Source organism: Sorex araneus, chromosome 4 (assembly GCF_027595985.1).
Source record: "Sorex araneus isolate mSorAra2 chromosome 4, mSorAra2.pri, whole genome shotgun sequence".
In the NCBI taxonomy this organism is placed as follows: domain Eukaryota; kingdom Metazoa; phylum Chordata; class Mammalia; order Eulipotyphla; family Soricidae; genus Sorex; species Sorex araneus.
Window position 1 is genome coordinate 164799919 of NC_073305.1, and position 25452 is coordinate 164825370.

The following is a 25452-nucleotide window of genomic DNA, read 5'->3' on the forward strand; positions in this document are numbered from 1 at the left end:
AAACATTATATAGTTGAAATGTGTTTGTGGTTTGTTTTATGGCAATTATAATTCCATAATATTGTGTTTAAGGAGAGAAGGAACTCAGTTTCAGTATTTAAAAGCTACATGATTTTTTAAACATTGAAATAGTATTGCTTTACAACACTGTATATTTCACGCACACACCATTATTAAATCAACATCTGAAAAACAAAAAGGAATAAGGACCTTTTGGTTATTTTTAGAATATGAAATCTAAAACTAACAGCACCTGCCTCCACCTCTACCCTGACCCATTTGTACTGAGATCATATGGTTTACAACAGCACCCTCATTATTGTTTTATACCTGAAATATAATTTCATCACCCTCACTACCAGAGAATCAATAACTCTCTGCTACTATTCCTTGGTCCTTCCTCCCCCATATGAACTTTCTTCAAGAAAGAGAAGAGAGAAAAGAAGAAGAAGATAGGGATCAGAAAATAGTACATACGTTAAGGTGCTTGCCTTGCATGCTACCAACCCTGGTTTGATCCAGCCACCTAACATGGTCCCTTGAACACCAGCAGTTGCGATCCCTGAGCACAAAGCCAGGAGTAAGCCCTGAATATGACCAGGTGCGGCCCAAACCCATCCCCTTTCTCCACCCCCAAAAGGGGGAGGAACGAAATCTTTTTTTACCCAAGGTGAAAAGGACAATCACGTAACAAGGCAGAGGACTCAGTGAAAATCCCAGGGGCCAGGAGCATTCAGAAGCTTTGCCATCTGAAGTAATAGAGTCTCCGACATATGATGTTCCTTCTATGTGATGTGGACACAAATATGGGCTCTCTGGCATCGTGCTGGCATGGATCATCTATTCACACAGAACTCTCCATGTATCTGGTGCTAGAGTCCAGGCTGGGAATACAGAGATCAACAAGACGGGGATGGGTCCTCTGTTCTGGAAGGGAAAGCAGATGACGAGAGGACAGAATAGGGTGTGGGTACTAAGAACAACTGGGACAAGATTCTTGAGAAATCCTCATGGCTCTGAGCGCACAAAGATCTAAAGGACAGAGCCGGGTCCCCTCCTCCTCTTCCCCTGCCCTGTGCAACAGGGAGGCACAGACAGCAGGACAGTGAAAGAGTGAAAGCTCGGGTCAGCATTTGCTCCTGTCTAGACCCTGTGTCACATCCTCTCACACCCAGAGCGCCGGGAAGAAATGACTATAACAAGAAGTCACCACGTCTGTCCAGACTGTCACAACCTTATGCCAGAGGTTGGGTCTCTTTCTATGTTTTAAGGGGCCATACCCAGCGGTGCTCAAGATTTCCTCCTGGCTCTGTGTTCAGGGATCACTCCTGGTGGGCTAAGGGGTGTGGGGGATCTAGCCAGGGTCGGTGGTGTGGAAGTCAAATGTCTGACCCACTGTCCCCAGCCTGGGTCTGTTTACTGAAACCAAGTAACAAGTAGATGGTTTTGGGGGGCGAATAAAATGACCATGGGTGAATGAATAGCAGAGAAGTAAAAGGTGAAATGGGAAATGACCACAGTACACAGCAGACCTAACAAGAAGGCATTTGGGTGCTTTAGCAATCACCCCATTTTACTTATCCAGCACGGTGCAACTGCAAAGAAATGAATAATAGCATGAGAAGCCCCACTTCTGGTTGGTTGGTTGGTTTGGGGCCATACCCAGTGGGGCTCAGGACTACTACTGGCTCTGGGCTCAGAGATCACGTCTAGAGGGGCCCAGGGGATATTTGGGAGACTAAGGGTCACACCAGGATTGGCTGAGTGCAAGCCAAGTTACCCTACCCACTGTACAATTGCTCACTTCTGTGCCTTCCCAGATAAGTTTTACCTGTGTGATCTTAGGAAAAAAAACCGTCTGATAGAAATTCTGAGTCTCAAACTCTGGATCATTAGAATGAAACCAATAATTACTAAAATGCCTGCGTTGTAAAAGTCTTTTTTTTAAAAAAAAAGATGTATTCTAAAGAGCTCTATTATTATAAATCCAAATACTAGTATACTAAAAGTGCTATCTGTGATTCTTCACACGGATAATCTGTGCACAGTGATCAGAATTTTTTTAGCAGTTGTTGAAACCTCTCAAATTCATTGCTTTCAGCAGGAAACTCTACGTGGGTAGAATAAGAGACTTGGCATGATTGGGAAAATGGCCAAATTTTCATAAAGACAAACACGGTCTATTGAATCATGTCCTTTGAAGTCTGGTTTGGAAAACCATGCAATTTAATGATACGAATCATCATCATTTGAACATAGAGTACATGCCGGGCGCCATATAAAGGATTTTCACACATAGTAATTCACGGCAACCCTCACAGCCACCCTCCAAAGTAGGTAAGGTAACTGTGTAATTTATTTTCAAAACCAGAATGCCTTTGAAAGCGAAAGGGGCGCTATTAATAATTACCCAGAAGAACAGCTGTAAACCAGGCCAGCCTTGTGCAAACCAGAACATGTGGCTGATAACACTTCCCCATGGAGGAAACAGAAGCTCCCAGAGGGAAGCAATTTATCCAAGGCCACTCAGCTTTCACAGGTGGAGAAACGGACCCAAAGCAGAGCTCCCCGGAATCAGGAGAAATCAGCCCCAGACGCTGGCAGCTACAGAGCAAGGCCAAAGTCAGACTGGAGCAGAACCCAAGAAGCCTGTTCAGAGAACAGGAAATAGAAATAAGACTTTGGTTTTATCAGTATCATTAAGGCTCGGTTTTTATTGTTATAATCCTGGTTTTTATTATTATAATCTCTATTTTATGAGTTTAGAGAAAATACACATAAGATATTGAGTAGTTCATGACTGACATTCTTCTGAGCAGACAATGGGGCGTCTATGAACATTCCCTCATTCAGTTAGAGATCATCAAACAGAAGCTCCAGCAAAGGCAGGAGAGAAATTTCCTTCCATGGTCTTTGGCATTTACACGCGCCTGCAAACATCTGAGTGCCAGTGCAGGGAGTATGCTGGTACACTATGGCCTGAACAATGCCAACACAGTGCCCCACTCTTAGATTCACGAGTGGAAGAAAAGTATTTTGCGGGATTTCCAAATTCCCTCATAAACAGCATTTTTTTTACAAAACACAGCTGGTTTAATATTTGGATGGTAGGCATAATATATAGTTGGAAATATTTCAAGTAGTGTTTTGCTTCCTGCTGCCATACATCTCCACTTTGAAGAATATATATGGCTGTCGTTACCAAAATATTTTTCTTCTGACCATAAACACCAGTTCTTGCTTGGTATTTCGCATTTTTGCATTAAGGTAATGATTCTAGAACAATTATCAGAATAACTGAGAAGCCTTAGATTTTTTTTTTTTTAGCTTTTGGTTGTGTTCAGGCCTTACTCCTGGCTCTGTGCTCAGGGATCATTCTTGGTAATATCTGGGAGACCATATGTGGTGCTGGGGTCCATTTGGGGGTGGTAGTGAGCAGGGTAAACACCTATACTAACCCCTGTACTAACTCTCCAGTCCTAGGTTCTCCGTTCTCATATGCCCTTAACTACTGTCTTATTAGCAACTCGTTTTAGGAGAATGCTTCTAATCTCAGCACCCTTGCGTGCACGCGTACACACACACACACACACACACACACACACACACACACACACACACACAGAGGACACTTAGAATGCAAGTTAGTTTTTCATTCGAAAGACCTTCTTTGATAGAGGGTTTGTGTCTGGTGTCTCACATGGACCTATCCCTTTCCTCACTATATCCTCCACTACTTAGGAAACAATACGCAGGAAATGCAAGGAAAAGGGGCTTTCCAGGAGAAGTTCCCTCCTATTTTGTCTCGGTATTTAAAATAACCCCAACTGTCAGAATGACTTTGAAGCCGGGAGTCACACAGTTAGGGATCTTGGCCTCAGCTTGCTTTCTGCAGTCTCTTGAATAGTTCCTGGATTCCCACTTGACTGCAAATGCCAATGAGATGTCGGAAATCCTATGATTGACTGGGGACTTTGTAGTTTTTGTTTGTTTTTGTTTGGGGCCCTACCCAGAGGTGCTCAGGGGACGTAGGTGTTCGGGATTAAACTTAGCTTTGTGGGAGACAAGTGCCTTACTGACTCCATTATCTCTCCAGCTCCTGCACTTCGTTCTTAATAGTCCATTCTCTGGTCTGGACATGGGGTACCACACTGGAGTAATTGCTGATGCTTTAGGTTCTAAACCTTTCAAGTCATCTCCCTGCTCCCCTCCCCCCGCTTTTTAATTTTACAGCTCTTCTGGGTATGAACTTTAGATTCTACTTCTCAAGCTCTCTGTCCTTCCACCCTCTCAAAATAACCCCAAACTGGGGCTGGAGCGATAGCACAGTGGGTAGGGCATTTGCCTTGAATGTGGACGACTCGGGTTTGATTCCCAACATCCCGTATGGTCCCCCGGGCGCCGCCAGGGGTAATTCCTGAGTGCATGAGCCAGGAATAATCTCTGTGGATCACCAGGTGTGACCCAAAAAGCAATAAATAAATAAATAACCCCAAACTGTACTTTGGTGGGTATTTTTTGTTTGTTTCCTGCAAGAACCAGCAGTGCTGGGGAGTACTCCCGACAGTGCTCAGGGGACCATGCAGTGCTGGGAATCAAATCTGCCCCCCCCCCACAAGCATATGCTCCAGCCTTTTGAGCCCTCTGAGCCTGTTCCCATTAGTGATGGGGGGGTTATGTGATGCTCGGGATCAAATCCCCACCTCCCACATTGCAAGGCAGACTCACTAGCCACTTGAGCAATCCCCCCTGGCCTGATAGTGCTTTTCTGGAAGACGGATGAGAAAATCACAGACTAAGATGTGGAGGAATCTGTGATACCTGCCAGATACTCAGGTGGAGTTTGGATTATAAGCAGACAAATGCACGAGTCCAGACTAGACAAAGTGAGAACACTTTACTGCAGGGAATTTAGCATCCTGGGACTCAGTGAGCTGCACCAGGTGGTAAAAAGGCTGTCCTGGAGGAACACAAATTCGGGTGTGGTGTTGGTACCCTCTCCCGAGCCCCATTCCCCAAAATTCAGGTAGATGGAAGAGAAGCAGCAGTGAATGAGCAGCACTGATGAACCAGAGACGATGACACTCAGGCTTGTGTGTCTCATGACAACCAAGATAAAAAATATAGATGCATTCCAAGGAGAAAAGAAGAAACTGTGCAAACACCACTGAGGGGCTGTGGATGATGAGGCCTGAGCATCAGGTATTCGACTTAGCAACACAGAGGGACTGGATGGGCTCAACAGCAGCCATTTCCGGGCGTGCTGGGGGCAGACGTTTGTTTGGAGGGGGTTCAAAGGAGAGCGCGAGGACAGGCAGTGTTGGCTGCAAGTCCAGACAGTTCTTAGGGGGAAGTTCTATTATAAAGAGGAAGTGGAAAATGGGACAGGCTTTGGAGGAGGATGAAAGGTTGAAGACGGGAGTCTTCAAGATGAAAGAAAAGCCAGAGTGTCTCTAGAATGAAGCTCTTGGTGCAACAAAGAGGGAGCACTGATTAGGCAACAGCGAGGAGAGGTGAGCGGCAGGTAAGTAATCTTCGAGATGCTTGTGCCAGTCACACCCCTGGGAAAGTACCGCGTGTTTTCGAACCTCCCCTTGGGACAATGGACCCAAAGGCGGTCCTGTGCATCCGGACCCATGATCTTCTCCCAGTGTCACCACTACCTCACTCCTGGCTCTCTCCCTGCCACTTAATTTACTGACTTTTCATGTATCCAGGCCTTTGTACTTTTTCACTTGGGAGCTGGTGCCCTACCAGACAGTGCTTGAGGGGCCTGGGGCCACTCCCGGGAAACACTTGGCCAACTAGGCCACTGGCTCATTACGAGGGGCCTAGGATGCATTGATGCTCAGGCTGCACATTACTGGGATCACCAGCATCCCCCACCCACAGTCCCCAGCACGCTTCTGACCCTGGGCTCTGCACTGACCAGCCTCCATCCGGGGGGTACATTCTTGAGATTCACACGTCGCTCCTACCTTTCATTCCAAGGCCTGCTCTAAGATACCCTCACAGAGACGTCCCCTCCCACATTCTCCTAACCATCATTTCACCCCGCTGCAGATTTCCCATCTCCTCTTGTTGTATTATATCGATGACCTTTCCCCCTCACTTTTCAGTTTATGGACTCCCAGAACCCATAGCAAAGGCTTAGCATACCGGAGATCACTGTCATCCCATTGCTCATCGATTTTCTTGAGCAGGCACCAGTAACGTCTTCATTGTGAGACTTGTTGTACTGCTTTTGGCATATCGAATATGCCACAGGTAGCTTGCCAGGCTCTGCCGTGCGGGCAAGATACTCTCGGTAGCTTGCCGGGCTACTGAATAAATATTTATTTTTTTTTCCTATTACTGTAGGCTTTATTTGAAAATAAAATTTATTTAAGTTCAGTTATGTTTATTTTTTTGTTTTTTTTCAATCTGGACTTTATTGATCTAATAAAATTACATTAAGAATTGAAATGAATAAATATTTACTGAGTAAGTCAATGAATGAATAGCCTGTTCATTCAAGATCTTAAAGACCAATCTTACTCCATCCCTCCCCCCACTTTCTAGATAAGGAAATCAGTACCTGAAAGGCACAGTGATACACCCCAAAAAACATTCCTTAAGAGTGTAAACAGGCTCTGGGGGCTTTAACTCACAGCCTCGTGTTTGCTGGGAAAACTTTTTAAGTCACAGGGCCACTTCCCAGGCCCCTCCAATGACCCCCCCCCCAAGGGTAGCTTCTTTGATCTCAGTATGTCTTATCTGTTACAACTTGCCCTAAAATTAATTTTTCTTAGATTTGGTTCCCTTTCCCAATCCTTAAGTGACAGCGTGAGAAGAATGTCTCTTACAAATATTTTAGGATAAGCATTTTGGATAGCTTGAAATAGTTATACAAAACTTCTGATTCCCAATTATTTCTGCTAAACTGAAAGCTAAACGTTCCTTGAGGCAATTACAGCTATCTCACTAATTTTGGGATCTCACTAATTTGTCTGGCCCAGAACAAATATCCTAAAGAATCACCAGGAGAGCCTTCTTCCTGGAACAGTCTCCCTGCTTTTTGCATGGCTCACCCCTGCGCTTCAGGAAAGTCACTATTTTTTCCTTTAAAACTGCATCTGGGGGGGTGGGGTGGTGGTGGTGGGAGGGATACTGGGATCACTGGTGGTGGAGAATGGGCACTGGTGGAGGGATGGGTACTCGATCATTGTATGACTGAAACATAAGCACGAAAGTTTGTAAGTCTGTAACTGTAGCTCACGGTGATACATTAAAAAAAAACTCAAAAAAACTGCATCTGCCAGACCTACCAGGTGCAGTGCTAACAAAGTGACATAGTACAGCGGGCAAGGACTTTGCTTTGCATGAGGCCGGCTCAGTTTCACCCCCGGCACCCTGTATGGTCTCCCAAGCCCCACCAAGAGTACACCCTGGGCACAGCTGGGGTATGGCCCCCAAATAGAAACAAACAACCCCCCAAAACTTATAACCGCCCTTCTGTCTTATCCTGCTGTTTATTTTGTTTTAGAGTCACACCTGGCTCAGGGCTTACTCCTGGCACTGAATATAAGGATCACGCCTGGCAGTGTTTGGGAGACCAAACACTGGGCTATGAACCAGGGTCAGCTGCACGGAAAGCAATGGCCTTAACCGCTGTACAGTTTCTCTGACTCCTGATTCCGCTTCATTTTACCCCAGAAGTACCCGTCCTTCTCTCTCACAGCACCAATGCTTATGTGTTATGTAAATCATGTCAACGCTCCATCCAAGGCAAGGTTTGTTTCACTGAAAGCTCCAGAATCAACTGAAAGCTCCAGAATCAAGAGTCATCCCTGGCATTCAGATGAATGGAGACTTCTGATAGGTGGGGAGTGGACAACTACTTCCGGACTGCAGGTTCCTGGGGGATTGACTGGCTGCGCAGGCATGAGCGAGTCAATCGCGAGCCAGCAGCCAATCAGGCACGAAGAAGCACTGTGTGGGCGCATCTGAATGATTGACACCGCCGCTGCTCTCACCTGACGACAGTGGGGACTCCAAAGAGGGTCATGGGTGCACAGGAAGTGTTAGAGAGGATAAGGACCAGTGGAAGTTCACGTCCATATCAGTTTCGGGTCCTTTGTCAACCGAGAGCAGAGCTCAGTCCTGTTTTTTTGTTGTTGTTATTGTTTGTTGGGGGTGGGGGAGGGTGTCACACCTAGCCGAGTGGAGCTGAGGGCTTACTCCTGGCTCTGTGCTCAGGGATCACACCTGGCAGGCTTGGGGAACCACGGGATGCTGGGGATCAAACTCAGCTTGGCTGCATGCAAGGCGGACACCTGACACGCTGTACTGTCTCTCCTGCCCTATCAGACTTATTGACCGGGTAGAGATAAGGAAATGCCCAGTTTCTGGCAGAGAGCACTGTAACCCACCAATAACATAAGTCCATAACAAGACAGAGCATGTGTTCAGTACCACTGAATTGGAGTTATCCTAGTAGAATGGCAGCAGTTTTAGCAAACTCCCCGGAACTAAGAAATTAACACAGGGGGCTGAAGAGGTAGTAGAGTGTGCTGGCCTTGCATGAGGCTGACCTGGGTTCGATCCCCAGCACACCATATGGTCCCCGGTGCCCTATCAGGACTGATCCCTGAGTACAGGACCAGGAACAAGCCTTGAGTACCGCCAGGTGTGACCCCAAAATCAATGAACCCAAAGCAAACGAACAGAAAAACCCAAGCCGACTTGTTAAAAAACAAGGTAACAGGTTCAAACAGATTCACAAGTCCCATATGACCAAGCTGAGTTTTAATCGTGGCTCCTCCAGAAATGGAATCTCAGAGGAGTTATGAAGAATCACCTGACCAGCACCAGCCACATCAACGGCCTGAGCACCTCCCCTGAAAGCCAGCCACCCTGCAAAGCCCACACTGCAGCTCTGTGCCCAATGTCACCTCCTGGGCCTGCTCTCTTACCTAGTCTTGCATTTGTAGAGCTCCTCAGAGCCTCTTACTGCTTGCAAGACTAGATGCTACCTGATCCAAACTAGTTTGTTCAACTCAGCTCTCAACACAAATAATCTCCCTTCAATAAACATGCTTATCTTGTTCGTTTCTGGTTGCTACCTTTGTTGCTGTGGAGGCCACCCCTGGTTACGCCTTGACGGGGGCGGGGAGGGCACACAGTGCCAAAGGATCTGACCAAGGGCCTCACACATGCAAAACAATGGGGTCAACCCCTTAAGCAATGCCCTGGTCCCCTCCCGATGATCTCTTCACAGGCATTATTCTTATTCCGCCTGTTTTTTCCACTGGATCCTTTTCCTGACCTGGGTTCTACTCCAAGATGCCAAGGAAGTGGAAGACTTACCTTCTGGTCTGTGTCATCATCCTCATCCTGATAATCCTCACCTTGCGGGCTGCAGCTGGCTGCGAAGGTGGGCCCCTGCGAGTAGTACTGAGAACTCCGGTAGCCATCTCGCCGTAGCTTATCACACTCTGCAGAGGTGGGGGAAGAGAGGACGTGAGAACCCAGAACGCCTTGCCTTCTCTTTACTGCCCTCTTCTAAAAGCATTTTTCCCTAGCCACGATACGATGTCAAAGTAATAATATTCATCCTGAAGGTGACCATGGAGCCGGCTAAGCATCACTTCCGGTCCCTGCTCCCGTAGGCTGTGTTCCGAGACTTTAAACGGATTCTCCTTGACATGAACAGCCCGGGGGTCAGGTGGGAGTGTGTCCGCTGGCTCTGTAATACCCGGCAAGTCATCCTGGACTTGGAATTTGAACCCGGAGTCCCTTTTGGGCTGTTTTTGGGCCATGCCCAGCGGTGCTCAAGGCTTACTCATGGTTCTGGCTCAGGGATCACTCCTGGTGGTAGTCAGGGAAACACAAGGGGTACCGGGGATCAAACCTGAGTCAGTCACATGCAAAGCAAGTACCCTACCTGCTGTACTATTACTCTGGCCCTGAACTCAAGAGTCTTAATTCCTAGAATTTTTTACTTTTTGTATTGTTTGGGAGCAGGAGAATGAGGCCCATTTTTGTTACTGAAGAAGAACTAAAATAAGTTGTTAAGAGGACGAAGAACCTCTGGCTCCAGGCACATCTTTTCGACTCCACCTTTCTTCCTGCACTAACATATGCCTCACAGATCTGGGCCCTGCGAAAACAAGATAAGAACGCTATTCCGGTCTCCCAAAGAGGAATCGAAAGAGCTATGCTTGGAATACCACATTTCACTCAAGTGAGAGAAGGAATCTGGAGTTCCGACCTCCACTGATGATCAAGAATCAGGGACACTGTTTCATTTGCCAAGGCGTCAACAATCAGATGGGCTGGACATGTGATATAATTTAGGGATGACCACTAGCCTAGAGCTATTACCGACTGGATTCTACAGGATGTCAAAAGAACACGTGGCCGAGCACCTACGAGATGGTCAGACTTCTTCGTCAAAACGCTGAATAGCACAGTGGGTAGGGCATTTGCCTTGCATTCAGCCGACCCAGGTTCGATCCCCAGCATCCCATATGGTCCTCCAAGCACCGCCAGGAGTAATTCATGAGTGCAACGCCAGGGGTAACCCCTGAGCATCGCTGGGTGTGACCCAAAAAGGAAAAAAAAAAACAACTGTGAATGAATGGTTTGACGCTCTTTGTGTTCCTGGAGCGAGTAGACGCCATTGAGCTACACTATCACGCAACAGGGATGAATGGAGACATTACTGGCGCCCACTTGAGCAAATCGATTAGCAATGGGATGACAAGTGATACAAGTGAAGTGATTGTTTGGGAGCCACACAAGTGCTCAGGACTTGCTCCTGGGCTCTGTGCTCAGGGGTCTCCTCAGGAGGCCATCTTTCATACCAGAAATTAAACCTAGGTCGGCCATGCGCAAGGCCAGTGCCTTACCTGCTGTACTATCTTTCCTACTCTCCTTATTCCTAGAATTTTTGACATCGGGTAGATTCCGTAACTCTGTCAAAATAGAAATAATCGAGCGAGTCCAGCCTCTGAGACTCACCTGCTGAAGGGGGCGTGAGAAATCATGGAGCATCAAGCTCTGGGTTTATGTTTAGTTTTCAATTTAACTTTGATGCGCAAGCTCCCCGTGGCGTATCCGATATGCCAAGAACAGTAACAACAAGTCTCACAATGGAGACGTTACTGGTGCCCGCTCGAGCAAATCGATGAGCAACGGGATGACAGTGACCATGACAGTCCAACAGCCTAATAAAGGCGTAGAGAATTCAGAATGACGGTGCAGCAGTTAGAGAAGCCTGCGTGACACCACGAGGGGGTAACCACAAGGGGGCGTGGGGCTGGGGGGGGCCCAGCGGTGGATTAGAGACTAGGGTTCCTTGCTCAGTCTCTGAGTTTCCCAGAGGACCCAAGGCGCTGATGATTCCTTACCAGGAGGCAAGAAGAGCAACAAGCAAAGCGTGACTGGCTCTTCGAAGTGCCTAGAGCGTTCCCGCTTCTGGGAATCATTTGCCACAAGGTTCCTTTAAATCCCCGCACAGGCTCAAGGAATGCAATAATGTGCGAGAGTTTAGAAGTTTCCCGTTGGCACAGCATCGCAGAACCATGCACCTGAAGACAGAGAGCTAAAGTAGGGCACTGGCAGAGTTCCTATCGAGCCCCGGAATCTATGATTTATTCCTCAAAAGAGAGACCACAATTGCTGATAAAAATTCTTCGACTGGAGAATAAAAATATCCTGTTTTTTTTTTTTTTTTTTGCTATTTCACAGTGGGAGTGGATGAAGAAAGTTTCTAACCCAGAATGATAAATCAAATTTTATAAAGCACCCCATGGAAAGTCATGAGAAGCCTCTAACATGCCAAGCTCATTAAATGTGCGTATGCAATCATGAGACAGCTAAGTACTGTTCAGTTACTGAAGGGCAAAATAATCTGTAGGCTGAATCTGCCATCACTCAACATTGAGTGAAAAAGAAAAAAATCCTTCTGAACTGTCTAGAATACAACTTATTCTTTTCTTTTTTTTAACTTTTTGGGTCACACCCAGAGATGCACAGGGGTTACTCCTGGCTCTGCACTCAGGAGTCACTCCTGGCAGTGCTCGGGGAACCATATGGGATGTCAGGAATCAAACCCGGGTGGGCTGCATGCAAGGCAAAAGCCCTACCCTCTGTTCTATCGCTCTGGCCTGAACACAACTTATTCTTTTTTTAAAAAAAAAATTATTCTTTTATTGAATCACCATGTGGAAAGTTACAAAGCTTCCAGGTTTAAGTCTCAGTTAAACAATGCTCGAACACCCATCCCTTCACCAGTGCACATATTCTTAATAAGGACTTAATAAGGACAACTTATTTTTAATAAGGACTTATTCATATTAATCTATTTTCAGTGAGAAACATTTCTACATATTCTACAATATTTGATACTTTATTTTACAAATCTCACAGTGGAGATGTTACTGGTGCCCACTCGAGCATATCGAATACGCCACGGGGAGCTTGCCAGGCTCTGCCATGTGGATGCGGGTGCAGGTGCGGGTGCGGGTGTGGGTGCAGGCAGGATACTCTCAGTAGCTTGCCAGGTTCTCTGAGAGGGACAGAGGAATCGAACCCAGGTCAGCCGTGTGCAAGGCAAAAACCACTGTGCTAATGCTCCAGCCAAAATATTTTAAAAAAACCCCAAACATTCTATTTTGTTTTTTGGTACCATGTCAGACTGTATTTATAAACGGTCTTCTGCTGGAGAAACATTTTGGGGGTTAGCTTTATGTGGCCATGCAGCCAACCCTATTTCCATTCCAATCCCGAACATCACATATGGGCTCCAGAACACCGCTAGGCATTGCTCCTAAGCCAGTGCTCTGCTGGGTATGGGTGGTAATAATATCACTGTATCACTGTCATCCCGTTGCTCATTGATTTGCTCGAGCGGGCACCAGTAACATCTCCATTGTGAGACTTGTTACTGTTTTTGGCATATCAAATATGCCACAGGTAGCTTGCCAGGCTCTGCCGTGTGTGCGAGATACTCTCGGTAGCTTGCAGGACTCTCCAAGAGGGACGGAGGAATCGAACCTGGGTTGGCCACGTGAAAGGCAAATGCCCTACCCGCTGTGCTATCGCTCCAGCCTGGTGGTAACAATAATAATAATAATAATAATAATAATAATAATAATAATAATAGATTCTTCTGCTGGGAAAAAGGGAAGGATGGCTAGACCAGATCATATTTTAAAGTGGCTAAAATGACTTGACACGCGTAAAATCTAAAAAGACCAAATATCATACCATTATTATTTATGTGTTCAATGCATGAAAGACTGGTAATTATTAGTACTTCCAGTTGATGTCACCATTTGAGCTTAATTTAAAACAGCACCTCTTTTTCCTACCATGAAACTTATGTCACAGAAATGTGTAAAATAGGATAACGAGCAGCAGTGAATCTGATGAAATATGATGCAGCGTCCAACGCCGGTTGGCAGTGTCATTTACGCCAGATGACTTTTTTTTTTTTTTCTCTTTTTCCACTCTCATCAAATTTCTGAAATCCACTAAGCTCATCAGATTCTACGGGCTCTTCTCTGATCCTAATTCTTGGGGAAATCTAGGAAATGTTCCTCTCAACAAGTGGCAAGCATTCTTGGTCTATAAAACTAGGCTTTTGTTCATTAAAAACTGAGTTTATTGTCTGCAGAGTGGGGTAGAAGCAAGGGTAAGCCATGGTGAATAAAGACACTCCACACCCGAAACCCAGAGTAACTGCAAGGCAAAGTGTCCCTGAAAGCTGCGTTATGCCAGCAGTGACAGGCTGGAAACATTACACTAAATGGGCTCCAAAGTCTATCTTTAGCACACACTCCTCTTGCAACAGAAAGGCAGAGTAAAACCGGGTTATTGTTCTCGCTGGATTGCTTGGATAAAGGTGTCACTGTTTGCTGAATCCTTTGGTTTCTTGTCCACAAATTTCCGCCTCCTCCTCCTCCTCCTCCCTTTCATTTCAAACTATTTGCTTTAGCTCGAGAACAATGAACAGGCATTTCTTAGTAAACTAAAGTCTGAAATGTAGGACAAAAAAAATTAAATTTATCTAATTAAATGCTCATTGAGCCATACTGGTGAATTTAACTGGGCCCTGGCCTCTCAACCGTTTCTGCAGTAAGTCTTTAAAAGTCTATTGCATGGGGCTGGAGCAATAGCACAGCGGGTAGGGCACTTGCCTTGCACGCGGCCAACCTGGGTACAATTCCCAGCATCCCATATGGTCCCCTGAGCACCGCCAGGAGTAATTCCTGAGTGCAGAGCCAGGAGTAACCCCTGTGCATTGCCGGGTGTGACCCAAAAAGAAAAAAAAAAAAAAGTCTACTGCAAGCCGATTGCAAGTGTTCTTTTCAAAATAATTTTTTTCTCTGGGGCTGGAGAGACAGTACAGCAGGGAGGGTACTTGCCTTGCATGCAACCAACCTTGGTTTGATCCCCAACTTCATAAATGATCCCTGTGATCCGCACCAGGAGTGAGTCCTGAGTGCTAAGACAGGAGTAAGCCCTGAGCACTGCCAGGTGTAGCCCCACCCCCACCCCAAACAAAAACAGCAACAAAAACAAATTTCTTTACTGGAAAACTTTGCTGAAATTCCATTTTCTAGATTCGGTTCTGAAATTTAAACCTTTGATACCAATGAGCAAGACAGCAGCAATTCAGAGTTCCAAAGTCTGCAGGATGCCCTAGAGTAGGCAAGCAGGCTGCGACTCTCCCCTCCGCAGTCTTCTGGGGACCAGGCTGGCACTCCATGCATGATGATCACACAGTTCCAGTCTGAACAACACTCGGCAATGCAGTTCATTTTTGTTTGTTTGTTTGTTTGTTTGGCCACATTGGTGTTACTCAAGAATTACTCCTGGCTCTGCATTCAGGAATTATCTCTGGTGGTGCTCCAGGGACCACGTGGAATGACAAGGATGGAACGAAGGTGGGCCACTTGCAAGGAAAGCACCCTACCCACTGTCCTGTCCTTCCGCCGTGGGCAGTGCAGGTCAGATGCCAGGCTCCTCACACCAGCAACTGCAACTCCGGCCAGAGAAACCTGGGTTATGCTTCTTCTGTGACTCCTTGGGATGAAACAAGCCCCATAATTACTCTTCACCAAGGATGGGCAATCCTACTTCATGAGCAAGTGAGGAAATAGTACATACACACACACACACACACACACACAAATTTAAAAATGGGGAGAAGAGATGAACAGAGACTTCCTCAAAGAAGCCATATAAAATGGGGGCCAGAGTCATAATATAGCAGGTAGGGCATTTGCCTTGCATGGGGTCGATGCAGGTTTTATCCTGGTTCTTTACATGATCCCAGAGCCTACTTGGAGTGATCCCTGAGTGCAAAGCCAGGAGTAAGCCCTGAGCATCCAGGTATAGCCCAAACTTCAACCCCCGAACCCGCCATACAAATGGCACAAAGCCATACAAATAGCCAAGAAGCATATAAAAAAATGTGTATGTGACTTAATTATTAGGGAAATGCAAATCAAAACAACAATGAGATAATACTTCACACTACAGAGACTGGTACACATCAAAAAAGAACAAGAACACCCAGTGTCAGCATGGGTACGGCAACAAAAGGGGACGCTCCTTCACTGCTGGTGGGAATGTTGACTGGTCTAGCCTTTCTGGAAAACAGTATGGACACTGCCCCCAAAATTAGGAACTGAGCTTTCATCTGAGCTAGCAATTCCTCTTCTTAGCATCTATCCCAAGGGTCCCAAAACACAATGGATAAAAGACATTTGCATCCCTATGTTCCTTGCAGCACTGTCCACAATAGCCAAGATCTGGAAACAACCCAAGTGTTCAAGAATAAATGACTGGATACAAAAACTAAGGTACATTGGAATTGGAATATAACTCAGCTATACATAAAAATAAAATCATGCAATTTGGTGTAACATAGATGGGTCTGGAAAGTCTCATGCTGAATGAAGTTAGAGGGCAAGACATATACAGAATCATCTCCTCTCTGGGAAAAAACGAAACACAGTAGTGGAATAACAAATGTCCAAAGAACAGGAGAACTATTCTTTAGTAGGAAGTATGTGTCAGTTGGGAGTGGGGCAGGGGCACAGGACAGGCCACTGTAATGATGGAGGGGGGACACGTTCAACCTGGAGGGAGAGAGGGGACTGGAGGGGACTAAAGTGCTATGTGTGAAACCCTCTTAGCAGCAGCACTGTAAACCACGGTGTCAAAAGTTATTTAAAAAGGTGCCTCTCTGGGGCACCCTAGATGGAGTAGTTGAGTCTCCCTGCCTACTCCAGATGGAATCTTGTCGTCCAAGAGCACCCACAGGTATGCGGGTTCCAGGACTAACTCCAGGCCGCATGGTTGCAAAGGTGCTGGGCTGCCCCTCCCTGGCTCTCTGCCAGCTCTGTGGCTTAGCTGTCACGCCCACAAGCTTCCTCCGGGTGCCACCTTGGCACATCAACAGCCCTGGTCCGGAGTCTTCCAGTTGAATCCCAAAATGGATTGGTGCCCTACAGAGATGTCTCTGGCATCCAACCATCTACAATCTAGGATCCCAGAACTCTCATGATATTCAAAATGAGCAATGGAAAATAAATTATCTAGTGTCTGTCCCTGACAGGCAGTCTTGAAATGGTGGTGGGAAAATTTGGGCAAAACATAATGCCCCAAAGTAGAGAAAGAGAGAGTATTGGGGAAACTGTCTGCCATAGAGGTAGGGGGAGGACTGGGATGGGGGTGGGGGGAGACTGGGGACATTAGTGTTGGGAAATGTGCACTGGTGGAGGATGGGTGTTCGATCATTGTATGGCTGAATCTCAAACATGAATGTTTTGTAACTGTATCTCACGGAGATTCAATAAAATTTAAATAAAATAAAATAAAAAGGTGCTCCTCATAAGGGCAGGTGGGCAGATGGGAGGGAAAAGCAAGGTGGGGGTGGCAATTGGTAAAGGGAAATGGACACCGGTAAAGGGATCCATGTTGAAACATTGCAGTCCTGAAATTCATTGATATTTGTAATTCACGGTAACTTAATAAGAAGAGGGAAAAAACCCAAAACACTCAGCCCAAAACAGCTCAAATGGTTCTTGCAAACAGATGGATAAAACAGCTTCTAAGATTCTGCAGATTCCTAGTGCCTGTTCTCCCTATTAAATGTCTCTTTCCCGGGGGCTGGAGCAATAGCACAGCGGGTAGGGCGTTTGCCTTGCACGCGGCCGACCCGGGTTCGATTCCCAGCATCCCATATGGTCCCCTGAGCACCGCCAGGAGTAATTCCTGAGTGCAGAGCCTTGAGTAACCCCTGTGCATTGCCAGGTGTGACCCAAAAAGCAAAATAAAGAAAAAAGAACAAAAAAAAAACACTTAAATGTCTCTTTCCAGCCCTTCCTGAACAAGGTTGAGAGGCTTTGGTGTGGCCTTTGCAATGGCAATGTAAAGCTCCTCTAGTGTTTTTTTTTTTTTTTTTTATTTCAGGGGCCACGACTGGTGGTATCCAGGGGCTCTGTTCCTGGCGGTGCCAGGGAGCCCGTGGAGTCAGGGATTGAACCAGGATAAGCCACAGCACAGTTACCTCTGCTACTATGTCTCCATCCCCTCTGTTTTAATCCTTCACTAATTTCAATTTCATTTCCAGTTCAGATGACACGGTTATAATAGTGTTCATGGTCCTGGTCTCACCTCACCACCACCAAGGGCGTAAGTCCCTGCCTCCACCAACATTCTTATGTTACTTCTTCATTCCTCCTTCCCCACTCCCTCAGCGGGTACAGAAATTCAGTTCTGGCATCCAAGGTCCAGGGTTTGTCATCATTTGATACTGTTTTCCTGTTTTGTTTCCAAATCTACCACAGATAACGGAGATAATCTGGTTATTTGTCCTTCTTCTGCTGACTTGTTCTGCTCAGCACGATACCCTCCAGATCCATCCACCTACTTCCTACAGCTTCACAGGAAGTATGGTGTATCCATACCACTGATGAGTTTACCAGAGACACAGTGGCCAGCACCTGGCTCTGGACTTAAGACAATCCAGTACTTAGCAATCCAGGTGCTGTTCGAAGCTACCCCATTTGCAGGGCTTCACCGCCATGGCAGCCCCAGGATCACATAATGGAACCAGGAAATGCTACGAGGTGGAGAGATTTCCAAGGATCTCCAAGGACACGCATAGGCAGGATGGGGACGGAAGAGGGCAAGAGAGTTGCCCCTTGGCAAGAAACTTTGAGCATCACGAAAACCAAACTTGGCTACTCAAGAGACTGCTTGAGCTGCACTGCAACTCTGGGAAAGAAACCTCAATGGCAGGTCTGAGAGCCTTAGATCTAAGGTCCTACAAAGAGTAACTCCTCGGGGTAGGGAAAGGCAAGCTGGGATAACTGTTCTCAGCAGACCTGACAGTAAATTATACTGATCACAAGAACCCGGGCCCTGTGCAAAAGCTACTCTGAAGAAAATCTCTTGACAGCAACCCTAAGAGATGGTGGGGGTAGCATTACCTACACGTCACACAGGAAACCTCTGACACAAAGAAACTTGCTCCAACCCTTTGCACCAACATGGGGTGTAGGTGTTCTGACTCCCTAGCAGATGTGCAAGTACAACACACAGACAGTGACGATGCTTAGAATGAGAAACTACACCTCCTCAGCTTATCTCTACAGCACTCTTAATGTGTCAAGAAAATAAACCCTAAACTCGTCGTTATCTATCCAATCAACACATATAACCTCAGGTGTTAATGTTTTTCCTGTCGCACTGTCACCCTGTTCATCAATTTGCTATAGCAGGCACCAGTAACGTCTCCACTGTGAGACTTATTGTTACTGTTTTTGGCATATCGAATACACCACGAGTAGCTTGGCAGTCTCTGTTGTGTGGGCGGGATACTCTTGGTAGCTTGCCGGGCTCTCTGAGAGGGACAGAGGAATCGAACCCAGGTCGGCCATGTGCAAGGCAAATGCCTTACCTGCTGTGCTAAAGTTGTTAGACTAGATTGATTATTTTATTTCATTTCATTTCATTTTAGGTTCAGGGGCCACACCTAACCCTTCCAGGCTTACTCCTGGTCCTGTGCTCAAGAATCACTCCTGGTGGTGCTTGGGGGACCATGTGTGCCACAGGGCTTAGAACCGGGGCCACATTCAAGGTGCGGGCCTGGCTGCCTGTGCTCTCTCTCCAGCCCAGTTCCATGAATAATCAGTTTAACAGTTTATGTTTTTCCCTCTATCCTCAGATTTCCATATCTCTACATATATAGGCATACAATTAAATAAGAAATATGCATCTTAAAGAACACCAGTATGAAGGCTGGAGAGGCAGTACATTGGGGAGGGTATTTGGCATGCACAAGCTGACCCAGGTTCCATCACTGGCACTGCAGACAGTTCCCTGAACCCCTCTGGTAGTAATCCCTGAGGACAGAGCCAGAAGGAAGCCCTCAGCACTGCTGGCGGTGACTCCCCTAGACCCCACCCTCATTCCTTCAAAAAAAAAAGAATACTGGTACTTAAGGTCTTCTGAAATCAAGATTAGGGAAGCATTCTTATCTTTTGCTTCAAAGAAAAGCAGGCTAGTAGGTAAAAATACTGTGGGTATCTCACAGGGGTAGGAAAACAGGAGTAGACTTGGCATATAAATATGGAAAAGAAAATCTTCTGACCCTTTCTGCCCATGACTTTATAAATACTTAGTTTACTTTAGCTAACAGTACTAATGCACAGTACATGTTCCTCTTGCTGCTTCCCAATCTCTAGTACAGATAACTGCATCTGGGGATTTCCAGGGCCACTGGGGGCTGATGCCATGCTCACAGGGCATCTGAGTCACTATACCACTTCGGGACGACTGAACCACATGCCACTCCTCTTTTTTTTTTTTTCAATACACCTACAATACAGTGTAGGTGTATTGCTATTTATTCAGACATCGATTAAGCTGATTGAATTGGGCAGGAACACCACATTACTATTTTTTAAAAAGATTTTTAATTGGATGTCTGTGAGATAGACCATTACAAAGCCGTTCATAATTGGGTTTCAATCATACAATGGTCCAGCACCCATCCTTCCACCAGTGTACATTTCCCACCACCAATGTCCCATGTTTCCCCACCACCATCCCCCACACCCCACCCTCGGCCTCCGTTTATGGGAGGCACTTTCTGTCTTGCTCTCTCTCTCCAAACTTTTGTGCATTAAGGTTTGCAGTACAGGTGCTAAGAGGGCATGGTGTTTGTTCATGGCATTTGGTATTTTTATCAGGACGGTAAGGCTGGAGTAGCTTTTCAATTGGGTGGAAGCTTTGGGGTATAGATATGACTGCCAAGGCCTCCGGAAGTACAGGGAGGTGGGGGGAGGTAGTCCATTCCAACCCCCGAGAAAGCCTGGAGATTTCAGCCACAAAACCCGCATACCAGAATTTGCAGCAGATTATATCTTGGTGAGGTCTGTCCTGAGAGAGCCACTCTTCTTTTTTTTTTTTTTTTTTTTTTTTTTTTTTTGCTTTTTGGGTCACACCTGGCGATGCACAGGGGTTACTCCTGGCTTTGCACTCAGGAATTACCCCTGGCCGTGCTCAGGGGACCATATGGGATGCTGGGATTTGAACCCGGGTCGGCTGTGTGCAAGGCAAACGCCCTATCCACTGTGCTATCTCTCCAGCCCCGAGCCACTCTTCTTTTAAAGCTCCCCCAAATCCTTTTTCCCCACGATGCATTCTCTACTTGCTCCAAACCTTTGGTGCTAGCTTAGACTTCTTCAGTAGTATAAACCATATGGCATATTCCTCAGACCTGCAGCAGTACTGCAGATAAAATAGAGAGGATTAGCTGGTGTTTCTAATGTGGGAATGGCCAAGGAGTGAGGAGTTGGAGTAGCCCCTCCTCCCAAGACAGGATCAGAGTTCACAAGAAGTCATCAGCCCCCAGAACAACCCTCCTCCAAGGCTCCTCATGCACTAGGATGCCAGGGAATAGCAACCCCAACCCTCCAGCAATGGGCAACTCTTTATGAGGTACCTAGGACCTTCCGGGTACTGTTCTGGACAGAGAGGTGACTACAGTAAACCAAACAAACAAATCCCTGCTCCTGTAGTAGAGCACATAGCTTTCTTTTTTTGCTTTATGGGTCACACCCAGCGATGCTCAGGGGTTACTCCTGGCTCTGCACTCAGGAATTACTCCTGGCAGTACTGGGAGGACCATGTCGGATGCCAGGGGGGATTGAACCTGGGTTAGCCACATGCAAGGCAAACGCCCTACCTGCGGTACTATTGCTCCGGCCCCGAGCGTATGGTTTTAAGAAGGCCCAAGTGCACAAGTCAGCTGTCAGACACAGGCCACAGACAAATAAGAACTGTAATCACATAGTGTGCTAGAAGGTCCCAAGTACTAAGGGATAAAGTTGAGAGGAGAGCAGGGTGTGGCATTACTGGAACAGGACTCAGCAAGTGTGAGAGGTGAGCACAGAACGGGGTTCCCCAGCCCCCGGGAAAGGAAGTAGGTGAAGGGCTGGATGAAGAGGCGGAACAGGAGGATATGTAAAGAGACAAAGGAAAAAAGTGTGCGTGCGTGCGTGCGTGCGTGTGTGTGTGTGTGTGTGTGTGTGTGTGTGTACGTGCGTGCGCGTGCGTGTGGGGGGGTGTCGAGGAGCGGGAGTGTGGGTACTCTGCTTGTCCAGTTAGGTTTCTGGGAGAACAGGACGTTTCCCCACGTGACCAGGGATAGCCTCTGCAGGATGTTACGAAAAGCAACATGCTCTCATGATGTTATTACCTACTTTAAGCTGCTCCTGGCCCTCCCCAGTTAGGTAGGATTCAGCTGGAGCCAGAGGAACTGAGGACAGCAGGTCAGGCACTTGCTCTGCACTCGGTTGACCCTTGCTTGATCCCTGGTACTGCATATGGTACTCAGAGCATCCTAAGCTGCTCTGGAGGTTGCCCAAGCACCAGTGAGTCTGGGCCCAGGCCTCCTCAATACCACTTGGGAGACACCCCCTCAGCCCCTACCCCAAATAAAAAGCAAAAAGAAAACATCCCATATAAATCACTGTTAAGTAAGAATGTTTATGAGGAAAAAGCAACTTACTTCATGAGGGTGTAAGAATACATAGGCATTTCTACCATCAATCTGTAAAATTTCTTGTTACTGACTTTTTCCCCCAATGAAGGGGAGGGAGCACACCTGGCAGTGTTCAGAGCTGGGGACCAAATGTGGTACTAGTTCCACAAGAATCAAATTCTTTCTTTCTTCCTTTCTTTCTTTCTTTCTTCCTTTCTTTCTTTCTTTCTTTCTTTCTTTCTTTCTTTCTTTCTTTCTTTCTTTCTTTCTTTCTTTCTTTCTTTCTTTCTTTCTTTCTTTCTTTCTTTCTCTCTTTCTCTCTTTCTCTCTTTCTCTCTCTTTCTCTCTTTCTCTCTTTCTCTCTTTCTTTCTTTCTTTCTCACACCCATTGATGCTCAGAGGTTCCTCCTGGCTCTGCACTCAGGAATCACTCCTGGTGGTGCTCAGGGGACTATATGAGATGCTGGGAGTCAAACCCGGGCTGGCCAAGTGCAAGGCAAATGTCCTACCCATTGTGCTATCACTCCAGCCCCAAGAACCAAGTTCTTAACCAAACTAACTAAATTTAAGTACAAGTTTGGTTTCTTAAATGGTGGTGGTAGGTGAGGTGCAGAATTAGGAGCTAGAAATGGAAAGTGAAGTGAGAATAAAAAGGGATTTGTTTTCAGGACAGAGCAATATACCTGGAGAGATAGCACAGAGAGATAGCTCTCCACGTGCCATCTCCAGTTTGATCCCCAGCACCACATATGGTTCCCCCACCCCCCAAGCACTGCCAGGAGAGACCAAAGAATGAGGAGTAAGCCCTGAGCACCACCAGGAGTGATCCCCAAACTAAAAACAATTACTGTATCATTGTCATCCTGTTGCTCATCAATTTGCTTGAGTGGACACCAGTAACGTCTCCATTGTGAGACTTGGTGCTACTGTTTTTGGCATATCAAATACACCACGGGGAGCTTGCCAGGCTCTGCTGTGCAGGCAGAATGCTCTTGGTAGCTTGCTGGGCTCTCAGAGAGGGACAGAGGAATCGAACCCGGGTTGGCTGTGTGCAAGGCAAACACCCCACCTGCTGTGCTATAGCTCCAGTCCCCTAAAAACACCACAAAAAAATTAAAAGACAGGGGTGTGTGCATGTCATGTTTCTATTAACCAAGGAAATGGTATGGCAAGATGAATGGGCAGGAGAAAAGTGTAAAGTCCACTACCTTGTTGAGTGTGGGGAGGGAAGAAGGCGAGAAAGGAATGATAAAGTATTAGAAACAAGTACTGCCCTATTCAAAGCCAGAGGGGTCAACTAAGAAGGCTCTGGGGTCATTTTTCAGGTCCAATGGGTGGGGTAGGTATGGAGGAGTATGAATTACTACCGAAGATTTGCAAGACTGGGGTCAAAAGCACAATTTTGTTATTTTGCAACAGCACCATCTTCTAACCATACCATATTTTAAAACCTTGAATGTGGATTCTAAACGCTATTAAATCTTTCATAATCCTCCCTCTATAATTCAAGGTCGTTAAAAATTGGAAGGACTCCAGTTCCAACGTTAATTATAAAAATAATGGTGGTGCTGTGCCGCTTCAGTGAGAATGCACTATGATAAACCACAGCCTAAAAATACGCCCTTCTTCAGATCACGATTTTTCAAGCCATTGCTACTGACAGTAAACGCATTACTAGCGACACTGAAAGCCCTTTGCCAATCCTTCTTTGACGTGTGTTTAGAATATTTCTGTGGGAACTGAGGGGAAGCAGACATGATACCTGTCTTAAGGATTATGAAACCCAGGTGTAAAGTTCCTTGTAAATCCAGGTCTCCAAAAGTTCTATTCTTGTTATGTAGCCATCAAACTATCAACAACAGGGTAAGAGGTCAGTTCTATTACCTATCTTGGTCCAGAACCATAGGATTGAGAACACATAAGCTTGCTTAGGAAGCTTATTAACAGGAAAGTAAATTCCTGTCCAACTGCAGCCCTGAGCATTATATTTCTAAAGAATCTAATTTAAGCATTTAATTGAGCACGCAGGAAAATTGACTGCACTTAAATATTATGCTTTGTAAACATCCGAGAAATTCTTTTCTTAATGAAAATCAAGCCAAAATAGATTTTAAAGTAGAAGGATTTACCTTCTGGCTCTGTAATTTAAGCATTTTGGCAACAGTTAAAAGATAATGAAACCACACTGTTAATATTGTTATATATTGCCTTGGTGGTCAAGCATTTTAAATTTTTCAAAAATACATTTGGATTTTCCATAACTCTTCAAAACAGTTGACAGCAATTTACTTCAATTATCTTTTAAAAATCAACAAATAAGAACATAAATAAGAAACTATAGACGTTCAAAATTATTTTTAAGCTACCCAGTGATTTGTTAAAAAAAACTGAAAAACTGTGTTAAGCCATGAGGACTTAAAGATTTCATACAGACCACTTTAAGGACTATTTTCCCAGGTAATTTGATACCAAGTAATGACAATTTTAAACGAAAGATTTCAAATACAGAATCGACTTTGAAGCATAAAATTAGATATATATTAAGATTGATTATTCATTCTTCTATCCCTGTCTACTTATCAGTAAAATTTTTATTGTAATTATAAGACAGCACTTTCCATGGTATATACTAAATACTAAACTCAAATAAATGCATATCCACATCTCTAAGACCATTTCTCCACCAGTCCTCCCTTCAATGACACAGGGCATCCAAAGCACCATAAAACATCCAGAGAGACAGTACAGCCAGTAAGGTGATTGCCCTGCATGTTGCTGACCCCAATTTTTTCTCCAGCACCACCAGGAGTGAGCTCTGAGTGCAGAGCCAAGAGAAAGCCCTCCGTACCGCTGAGGGTGGTCCCCAAACCAAACAAAAACTTAAAGAGGACAGGGATGGCGAGCACTAGCCTTGCTTGCATGGGGCTGACCCAGGTTCGTTCCCTGGTACCACATAGAGTCCCCTAAGAACTGCCACGATCACTCCTGAGTGCAGAGATCAGGACCTGAGCCCCTATAGGTATGGCCCAGAAGTAACCCTGAGCATCACCAGGTGTGCCCCAAAAAGTAAAAAAATAAAAAAGAAGAAAACATCTAGTTCTCAAGATTAGACTCTCAAAGTTCAAAAAGTATCTCCCCTTTTTAATAGAGTGTTTCAGATGCCTCAGTATGACTTGCTTAACTGCAGGCAAGCCAGGAAGAAAGCCAACCAGAAAACATGCTAAACGCTGCCTGAGGCCAGGGCAAGGGAAGGCCCCTGGTGTCGCTGAGCATCTGCCAAAGAGGATGAATCACAGAATCACCGTGAGCTACAACAGTTACAAAGCTGCTCAGGGTTGGGTTTCAGTCATACAGTATTCCAACACCCGTCCCTCCACCCGTGTACATGTCCCACCACC

At 45.9% G+C, this 25452-nt stretch overlaps 1 protein-coding gene across 6 annotated transcripts in view; it reads right to left on the reverse strand.

The window, feature by feature from the left end:
- Positions 1-25452, reverse strand: part of NHSL1 (NHS like 1) — a 283461-nt gene that overhangs the window by 34962 nt on the left and 223047 nt on the right. For all 6 annotated transcript variants that reach the window (XM_055136654.1, XM_055136653.1, XM_055136655.1 and 3 more), the window contains exon 3: positions 9349-9476. In XM_055136654.1, coding sequence (XP_054992629.1) covers positions 9349-9476 — 128 coding nt within the window. The remainder of the gene's footprint in view (positions 1-9348; positions 9477-25452) is intronic.